This window comes from Myotis lucifugus, unplaced genomic scaffold (assembly GCF_000147115.1).
Source record: "Myotis lucifugus unplaced genomic scaffold, Myoluc2.0 scaffold_409, whole genome shotgun sequence".
NCBI lineage: Eukaryota > Metazoa > Chordata > Mammalia > Chiroptera > Vespertilionidae > Myotis > Myotis lucifugus.
In genome coordinates, this window is record NW_005871457.1 from 684,152 (window position 1) to 694,032 (window position 9,881).

The following is a 9,881-nucleotide window of genomic DNA, read 5'->3' on the forward strand; positions in this document are numbered from 1 at the left end:
CCTGTTCCCTCACCGGCTGGAGGAGTCCTGGGTCCCTCTGAGGTCGAATGCTCATGACTTTATGGTCGGAAACAGCGACAGGAGCACCATGGCTCCGGCCACATTTTCACCAGGGGAGGCCGGGCGTGTGCGGAGGTCAGAGGAGGGGAAGGCATGGCCGGCAGAGCGACAGGACTCTCGCTGACTCACCTGGGACGTGGGCAGTCCTCGGTGCTGCAGGGACACGGGCCAGCCCTCGAGATGAACTGCGCGGCCACCTTCCACGGTCCCCATGGCAACAGCGCACAGGCCGGCTCTCTGGGGCTGGTTGTCTATGATCAAATGGATTTTCTACTCTGTGGGCGTTAGCATCGCATCAGCACTCCGCAGACCCCGGACAGAACCTGCTCTTGGTCTCTCCCATCGCGTCCCCCAGGTTCCCTCGTGGACTAGAGTCAAAGGGGTGGGCAGTAACCATCCGCTGTCCTCGGGGCTAACACGGCAGCGAGGCCGGGCCTTGAGGCCAAGGAGATGGCTACACCCAGGCCCGAGCAGGGACCAGGCCTGAGCAGCGACCAGTGCAGTGAGCGCGGCTGCCTGGCCCTTTCCAAAAGCAGCCTCGTGTGGCTACAGAACGTGGTGGAAGCGTATACAGCTGTGAAAAGGAAAGGGATTTTCCTACATGGGCCTCGAAAACGTGGTGAGTCAAGTAAGCCAGACACAAACACTGCAGCTCCCACTTCTGTGGGTACTTGGCGTGGCCACGGTACAGGGACAGAGAGCAGACCAGAGGCCCCCGGGCCTGGGAGGCAGCGGGAGGGTTAGGGCCTGAGAGGCAGTGGGAGGTTAGGGCCTGGGAGGCAGGGGGAGGGTTAGGGCCTGGGAGGCAGGGGGAGGGTTGCACAACACTTATTGCCAGTGACTTGTACACTGACAAATGGTTAGATTCATAAATACCATGTTATGTATATTTTACAGTGATTTGTAAAAAACCTATTGGGCCGAGAATGGGCGCTCAGTCTTGGCATCAGAAATGAGGAGAGAAGTGGGGAGGGGGAGCAGTCTGCTGGGAGTGGGGAGGTCAGGCCTGGGCACAGGCACCCGGCCTGTGGCGGGCGGAGGCCTAAGAGGCAGTGCCCTGGGCGCTGCTGTGAACCCCGGCGGGGCCTCCAGGCGCCCCACCCACGGAGCTTACAGCCCACCTGCCAGTCACCTTCATCCTCAGCAGATCAGGCAAACGAGCAGCCGGCCTGCTCCTCCTCTGCCGGCGGATGACAAATGCTCGCGATCAAGGACGAAAGCCTGGCCCATTTGTCATGTTGACATTACGAGTCCAGCAGGTCTTGTTGAGCGCGGGGCTCCCGTCCCCCCGGATGTGACAGGCCATTTACCAGCCGGCACCAAGGTCTTTCACAGTCACTCAATTTACTCGAAGCGAGCACAGCTTGGGGGATTGAAGCAATAGAATTTTAACACTTAATTACTTTGCTTCCTCATTGACAAGACAGCTACATGCGATGCGATTTGTCATGTCATTAGGCGATAAATATTGAAAACGGCAGACAGACCGATGTGAGCCAGCAGAGCTCGGCCCAGCAGCAGGGGCCTGAGCTGATGCAACAGGGCTACGTGACCTCACCCCTCACCTCTCCCTCAGAATAAGGTAAAACCATGGGTTCAGCTGCATCAGGCTCCTGTAATCAGCAGGTGTCTACAATCTGAAAACCCAGTCAGTTAAATCCTGCTCTGCTCCAGGACACTGGCCTTCGGACTCCTGCCCCAGGGCCTTTGCACTGGCTGTTCCCACTCTTGACTGCTCTTTCCCTCCACAGCACATCGCTCCCTCTTGTCATCCAGGTCTGTCCTGCAGTGTCACTTCATCGGACTCCGCCCAGGCACCGGACCTAAGACGGCGCCTCCATCGCTCTCCATCCCTTTGCCCTGCACGCTCCTTGGCACCACTTCTCACCATCCGGGCATTTTGTGGGTGTTATGTCCTTAGGTCGATGCCTGTTTGTTGTTTGTCTTATTTGCCTGCAACCGCTACACATGAGCTCCGTGAAAGCAAGTCCCTTGGTATTCACTGCCCAGCACGGTGCCCAGCGTGGAGACGGTACTTGAGAGAAAGTGTTAAATGACTAGCTCGTGTCCTTCCTGTCGTCACCCCGTCTTGCCAGTGAACGGTGCCAACCTGCTACACGAATACAGTCAGAAATGTTGGGCGACATCACCAGGTAACTGTCAAACGCCTGAAGGATACCAGTCACCACGTTCGCGTGGCTCTGGGAGGTAAACACGGGACGGAAAGGTGGGGAGTGCATGCAGCCCCACTCACAAGATCCCGTCTCCGTGCCACGCCGCCTCCCGCCTCAAAGCTCCCAACGTGTTCACACACGGGCTGTTCCCTAGCAGCAGCTCAGCCCGGGCAGAGCCTGGCATGAAAACGTCTTACTTTCCTTTAGCCGAATGGCGGTTCTAATTCTAGCGCTCGGCCGGCGTGCTGTTTATTTACTCCTCCGCGGCCGGGCCTGCTGATTGAGAGTTCGTGCGTCTACCTGGGAAGTGGTGACAAACGATGGCCGTGGCTCTGGGCCGGTACGATTAGAGCAGGGGGTTAAGGGGCTCGGGGTGCACCCGCTCCCACAATGATGCCACTGTGTTGCTTCTAAGCTGCACGCCCGAGCGCCGGCACGAGCAGGGACTGGGCCTGCCAGTAGGTTCCGGGGACAGAAAGCAGGTGCATGCGGGAGCAGCGAGGACGGGAGCTGGGAGTCCTCAGGCCGGGCCTGGCCCCGCTCCCTGGCCGGTGACGCCAGAGAAGCCAGCGAGCATCTGGCTGGGGCTCAGGACCCCTCCTTTGGGAGCCTTTTTTTTTTTTTAAACCCTCACCCGGGGACATTCTTCCATTGATTTTTAGGGAGAGTGGAAAAGAGAGGGAAAGGCAGAGAGAAACCTCGATGTGAGAGAAACACATCCATTGGTTGCCTCCTGCACGCACCCTGATCAGGGCCTGGGCCAGGGAGGAGCCTGAAACCAAGGTACATGCCCTTGATCAGAATCAAACCCAGGACCCTTCAGACTACAGGCTGACGCTCTGTCCATTAAGCCACACCGGCCAGGGCCTTCGTGAGCCTTATCTGACCTTCAGCATCGCAAACAGCAGGTGCTCGGGAAGTGGTTGTAAATCGAAGGAGTGTGTGACCAAAGGAATGAACGGGGGAGAAGCACGCGGTCCCTGTGGATTTGACTGCTGACCGCATCGCTGACCGGCACCGTCCGCGGGGACGCTGCCCGGTGAGGGCATCCCTGAGGACTCAGCCCCGAGGCCGGAGGCTCCTCCCCCAGCCCTCAGGGTCCCAGAGACACGGCGTCAGCAGAGGCTCTGAGCACTCGGAGGCGAGTCTGCAGCAGGGAGAGAGGAAGCAGAGAACGTTCTAGAGACACAGGCCAGAGAGGCCACGCAAGTCCGGGCACCGTCCTGCTGCCAGGGCCGGGCCCCCAAGGCGAGCCCAGCGCTTTCTTCTCCGGCCGAGACTACACCCAGCCCATATGGAGGGGGACGCCCTGGGGTGGGGTGGGGACAGGGGAGCTCCGGGGGCCACCGGGCTGGGTGGGGGCCGGCCTGCACTGCTCGGTGTCTGAGAGAGAAATGCCGTTCACTCACCCCGGAGAGCCAGGGCCCCCTGCCCACTCATCCAGCAGGACACCTCTGTCCACTCACCCAGCAGGGCACCCTGCCCACTCCCCCTAGGTGAGCTAGGACACCCTGCCCACTCCCCCCGGGGGAGCTAGGACACCCTGCCCACTCCCCCCCAGGTGAGCTAGGACACCCTGCCCACTCCCCCAGGTGAGCTAGGACACCCTGCCCATGGGCGGGCTGGGAAGGCCTCTGAGGTGGAGGCGGGTGCAGGTAGGGTATCAGGAATGCCCGGAGACCAGCCCCTGCCAGGGGTGAGGATGCGGGGCTGAGCAGGTAGTGGTGCCGCTGAGCAGGTGGCCTCAGCCGGAATCACTGGGGGACTGGGGCAGGGGCTGGGGCTGGGGCTCAGGCCTGCATGGCATTCTGAGTGGAGGCAGCTGGCCGGCCGGGCTCCCGAGGCTCAGCAACCAATGCCCGGGCGGCCCTGGGAGGGCCTGAGCGTGGCCTGGCACGTGGCTCCTGGGAGGACACTCAGATGCCAGCCCCCCGCAGGCAGCTTTCCTGGCCGCGGTTGGGGGGCTGAGCGCCTCTGTCCAGATGGGGTGGGAGAGGAAGACTCCTCAGTGAGGGGCTGGCCGAGTCCTGCAGGATGGGCTGGGTCTGAGAAGAGAGACCAGGCGCTTGGGCACACCTTGGACATGACAAGCGGCTCCGTGTGGCTCCGCAAAGGGAGATCCAGGGAGACGCAGGAAGGAGGCGAAAGTGTGCCAGGTTAGGGGTGGGCAGCCCTGGGCGCTGGGCGGAGGGGCCCCCTGCTCGTGCCACGTGCTGGGGTGGGGGGCAGGCTCGCTGGGTGCTGGGCAGTGGTGGTGCTGAGTGAATGGAGGGTAATGGAGAGATGGCCACGGAGGAAGAAGCTGCGCCCCCAAACCTGGCGCAGACTCTGAAGAGGGTCCCCGAGCCCTTTGGCCCCTCGCAGGGAAGGCGCCGTGGGAACCAGCTCTGGAGGAGGCGGTCTCTCGGGGACCCGGATGCACCTCAGTGTCTCACAGCCCCTGTGCTGAGCCCGGGGGAGGGGGAGGCCCTGTGAGCAGCAGGGGAGTCCAGCCAGCAGGTGCGCAGACGCCGGGCCCCGGCCGGGCCTGCTCTTGGAGGCGCAGTGAGCTCACCCCTGTCTGCAGGCCCCGTGCCCTCGTGAGGAAACATCTGTGCTGTGCAGGGCCAGTCTCCGCTTTGCCAGAATCTTGCTGTAATTGCAGCAAATGCCTGGCGCCTCGGAAGGCTAAGGAGTCAGCCCAGGAGGGAGCCTGGGGCAGGGTCAGGTGGTGCCACCTCACACCAGCAGCCAGACCCCAGCGTGGCTCTGCAGCTGCCTCCTGTCCTCACTTCGCCATCAAAATTCTCCATCCCGGTTTAGTCCGGCCAGTGTGGCTCAGTGGTTGAGCATCGACCTATGAACCAGGAGGTCAGGGTTCAATTGCCCCGTCAGGGCACATGCCCTGATTGCAGGCTCGATCCCCAGTAGGGGGCGTTCAGGAGGCAGCCGATCCATGATTCTCTCTCATCACTGATGTTTCTATCTCTCTCTCCCTTTCCCTCCCTCTCTGAAATCAATAAAAATATATTTTAAAAAATAAACAAATTCTCCTTCCCAGCTTAAAGGAAGACGTGGACGTAAGCTGGACACTGAGCTATCGGGGAAATCAGCCCCCACGCCAGCCCCGCCCCCACCTGGAGGCCCGCGAGGCCTGGTCCCTTCTCGTCGCTGCAGCCGCAGTTATGACTCTGGGTTGCAAGGTCTGTTTCTTTGTTATGGAGCGAGGCCACAACATTAGTAACAAAGAAACAGAATTTCCGGAGGATGAGGCCCAGAAATCAGGATTTTAAAAAGATTCCCAGGTGATTCTAATGTGCAGCCAAGGTTGAGAACCACTGGTTTAGTCTAACCCAGCCGTGGGCAAACTACGGCCCGCGGGCCGGATCCGGCCCGTTTGAAATGAATAAAACTAAAAAAAAAAAGACCGTACCCTTTTATGTAATGATGTTTACTTTGAATTTATATTAGTTCACACAAACACTCCATCCATGCTTTCGTTCCGGCCCTTTTCCAGTTTAAGAACCCATTGTGGCCCTCGAGTCAAAAAGTTTGCCCACCCCTGGTAACCCTTCACACTTTACAGGTGCAGGAGCTGAACCGGAAGGGGCAGGTGCTTTGCACAGAGCAAGCAATAAAAATAAACTGTCTGTGAAGGGCTGAGGAGGGCACAGCTGAGGGTTAAAGGAGTAAGTAATTACGTCCCACAGGTGACAGAACTGGCTGGAGGCGGCTGCCCCTTCCCCCCAGGCTCCACCCAGGTTAGTGCTGCTGGTGGCTGTGGGTCTGTGGACGGTCTGGCACGTGGGCTGGGAAAGGAAGGAGTTGAGTAGCTTGCAGACCCTCCCCGCTCCGACCTCCCCGCTCCTGGCCTGGAGATGTCACCTGAATCCTATTTATTCGGGGTGAGCTCAGTCCTCCCTTCCCTGGGTGACCTGGGCCACCCACAGATGGAAGCTCCGCTCCATCCTCCATCCTGTTGTTACCAGACTTCCCGTGAGAGTCCACCTGGGAGGCCACAGCCACGGCCACCGCCAGCTGGCCAGCTCATGGCCGGGCTTAGACCGCCGCCCCCCCCCCACCCACCCACCCACCCACCCACCCCCCGCCGCCACTCCTGAACACAGAAAGTAGCCCTTCCCAGACGCTGGGGCCGGAGGGCTCCGTGCCGCACCTTCTCCCAGGCCCTGCTGGCCTCCCTCGGGGCACCTGCCATGCCGCTCACTTTCTGTCTCGGATCCGAAATGGTCTTCGGGAAGGAAAGGGCTCACATCTCCCCGGCGCCTGGCTCCCGGCGGTGCCCTGGGATGGAGAGGCAGGCCGGATGGAGCATGCGAAGCTACAGGCTGCCCCCTGCTGGCCCGCACGTGTGCTGCGATCACTCCCAATTCAACTCCTGTCCTAAAACGCGCCGGCTGCAGTCAGGTCATCATGCTGAGGCCCAGCCCCAGGGATCCAGAGTCCTCAGAACATAAACCGCTGAGCGCATGTGTTCAGTGGCCGAAGCCAAACCCAGGAGCCTCCTGGGTAAGTTCCAGCTGTCAGATCCCACGTTTTCAGCACCAACCTGGCCTCCAGCATCATTTATGTGGGATGCTTTTCCTCTGCAAGTAACAAGAAGAGACCGGGAACGGCGGGGGGTCTGGTCCTGGCACCGCATTTCCTGCCCGTGTGGCTAGTGAGGGTGGTGGTTCCCTGAGCCCCCAGGATCTGCACCCAAGCCCCGATATGATCCCCCCGCCCAGGCTGTCAGAGAGCACACCGCCCAGGCGGGCACGCTCTCAAACCTCAAGTGCAGAGCGACTTCTACTTGCAGTGCGGAGTCTATGGGGAGGTTGGTTGAAAACGTGGGATCTGACAGCTGCAAGTTACCCAGGAGGCTCCTGGGGCGCCACGGGGGAGGAGGTAAGTGTCAGGCAGCGAGTCCCAGCCCTTCAGTGACAACGACAGAATCCCAGGCCCCGGACCTGAGGCCTGATGGGTTCCATGGCCCTTCACTCGCTGCCTCTGTCCTGGTTTTAGTTTTCTCCCCAATAGAATGGAACTGACACTATTCACCTGATGAGACGGGGTGACAGCGAGTTGGGGTGAAACACTTTGTAAATGAGTTCCAGCCTCAGAGAGCACCGCCTCCGATGTACCCCAGGTGAGTAATTTTCCTAAACTGCAAACATGACCGTCTCGCTCCCCGGCTTACAGTCCTTCAATAAGTCTGCTTTATTTTTTAGACTTATAGCAGGATTTTGATCCTGCCTCCCTGCATTGCCCCACACTGAACACCCCTCTCTTATCCATGCCTTTGTGCATGCTGTTCCCTGCCTGGAATGCCCTTCCCACCTTGTCAGCCTGATGGACTCCTACTCATCCTTCAAGACCCCACTTCAGGGATCCCCTCACCTGGGGAGTCTCCCCTTCCTCATGGGCTTGACCAGACCATGCTGTTCCTTACTCTCCAGCGTATCTAACCCGTTCCTGGGTGAGGATGCCCTGCTGCAGAGATCGGTCTCACCAGTGTGGGCTCCCTAAGGGAAAGGACAACGATGACGTCATTCCTGCCCCCCATGCCCAGCACCCAGGGAAATGACATTCACATTCAGTTGTGCTGGATGAATGAGCGAACGGGAGAAGGAGTCTGGCCCTAAGAAGAGTGGTCAGAGGACCGCCTGGAAGATGAGCAGGCGAGTTGACCAAGGCGGTGGCCACACTGACGGGGACCTTGAAGGTTTAGGGAAGGTTTCGCGTCGGCACTCCTGGCCTTGATGGGCTCCGGTCTATTCCGGGAGAGAACATTCCGGGCCTGGGACCTGAAATCTACACCGTGATCCTGGCCCGGGCTTCCAGCCCACGGGGTCTCTCTGTGCTGCGGCCTCCATAGCACTCTGACCACGGACACCCACATGGCCCAGCAGCGTGGCCACCCGGGCCGGACTCTCCCAGGTGGGAGCCAGGATCTCGTTACGTAACTGGCCCTGTCACTTCTCGACACGAAGAAGCAGAGAGTTAACCGCGTGTATCTTTGCTTTTTTTTTTCTAAGCTCTAAGGTTCCCAGGAGGCTTGCAACCAGGGGGCCAGCGGTCAGCGGCACCTCGTCCCAGGCTAACCCCCTGAACCCGTCTCCAACCTGTAACGGGTTCCCGAGTCCACGCACGTGGCCCAGCTGGCTCACTTCTGCCTGTGGCTTTCTTTCTAAGAGGCCGAGGCAGCGCTCCGAGCAGCCCGATCGAATCCTCTCGTCCCGTGTACTTTCACTTTGCGTGTTAAATTCACTTCCTCGTGTGCTAGCGTTTTGGGCTCTGAATTCTCTCTTTGCTGAACTCAAGAAACAAAGCCGGCATTGCCAGTAATGCTGGTAGGTGATGCAGCATACTGCCTAATGTTCCTGGTGGTAATTAATACGCTCACTGAAGAGGAAGACTGTATGGTCTGTAATCGAATTCTCATCCATGCACTCTCCTTGACAGAGATCTTTCTGACCCCTCATCCTTCCAGAACATTCCATCGTCTCCTAGGACCCTGTCCGGGTGGCTCATCTAGGACCCATTTTGAATTTACCATAGCGATCGAGCTCTCAAGTGTGCACATCTGTGACCCAAAGAAGAGTGGTGTCGTCCGGCTGGCGTAGCTCAGTGGTTGGACGTCAACCTATGAACCTGGAGGTCACGGTTCAATTCCTGGTCAGGGCACATTTTAAAAAAAAATGAAGAGTGGTGTTGACTCTTACCTTCCCAAGGGCTGTGGTGAAAGCGGGCAGCCTTTGCCAATTAGGGGCATTTTATTTATTATTTTTTAAAAATATATTTTCATTGATTTCAGAGAGGAAGGGAGAGAGAAACATCAGTGATGAGAGAGAATCATTGATCGGCTGCCTCCTACACACCCCCAACTGGGGATCGAGCCCGCAACTCGGGCATGTGCCTTTGACTGGAATCGAACCTGGGCTGACACTCTGTCCACGGAGCCAAACCAGCGAGGGCAATTAGGTGCATTTTAAACCCATGTCAGGGAGTGGCATTTCAAACCCACTGCGATCCTTGGCAAAGCCTGGCCAAGAGAACCCGTCTTGATGAAAGGGACCCCTAGGGGGCGCAGTCACACTCCCTAATTGGTGTGTGTGCAATGCGGGAGTTTTGTTAAAAGGAAGATTCTCGGTCAGTGTGTGTGTGTGTGTGTGTGTGTGTGTGTGTGTGTGTTATATACATGAGGCATGTGAATATATACAGAAAATGTGTATATATATATATGGCTGAATTATGTGCCATATTATTACCATAACTGACCTCAAAAATGTTCACCTCACACTAATCTTACTTTACATCTCCACCCTCTCACCCAAACCCTCAGCATTTTAAGGGAAATGCCAGACATCGTAATATTTAAGCAGTAAATATTTCAGGATGGATGCCTAAAAGATAAGGACTAAACACATACACACAAGCATCTTTGATTTCCTCTTAAAAGTTTCCTTCTAAACATCCTGTTCTCCTTTATCTTTGGAAAGAGGACTCGAACCAGCTCTTTTTTCCACAGGGATACGACATGGACAGGGAAGGCCAGGGGAGGCCCAGGGACGTCCGTTGTAGAATTATCGAGGACGAGCCATCTCTTATCTATATTATTTTGTTTTTTTTTTTTTATATATGTTTTTTTTTTTTTTTTTATTTTTTTTT

The 9,881-nt window shown here is 57.7% G+C and overlaps 1 protein-coding gene across 1 annotated transcript in view; it reads left to right on the forward strand.

Annotated features, from left to right (window-relative positions):
- The first annotated feature begins 510 nt into the window (after positions 1 to 510).
- PQLC3 (PQ loop repeat containing 3) overlaps positions 511 to 9,881 on the forward strand; it is a 19,975-nt gene continuing 10,604 nt past the window's right edge. The window contains exon 1 of the mRNA XM_023743734.1: positions 511 to 679. Within this exon, the coding sequence (XP_023599502.1) occupies positions 511 to 679 (169 nt within the window). The remainder of the gene's footprint in view (positions 680 to 9,881) is intronic.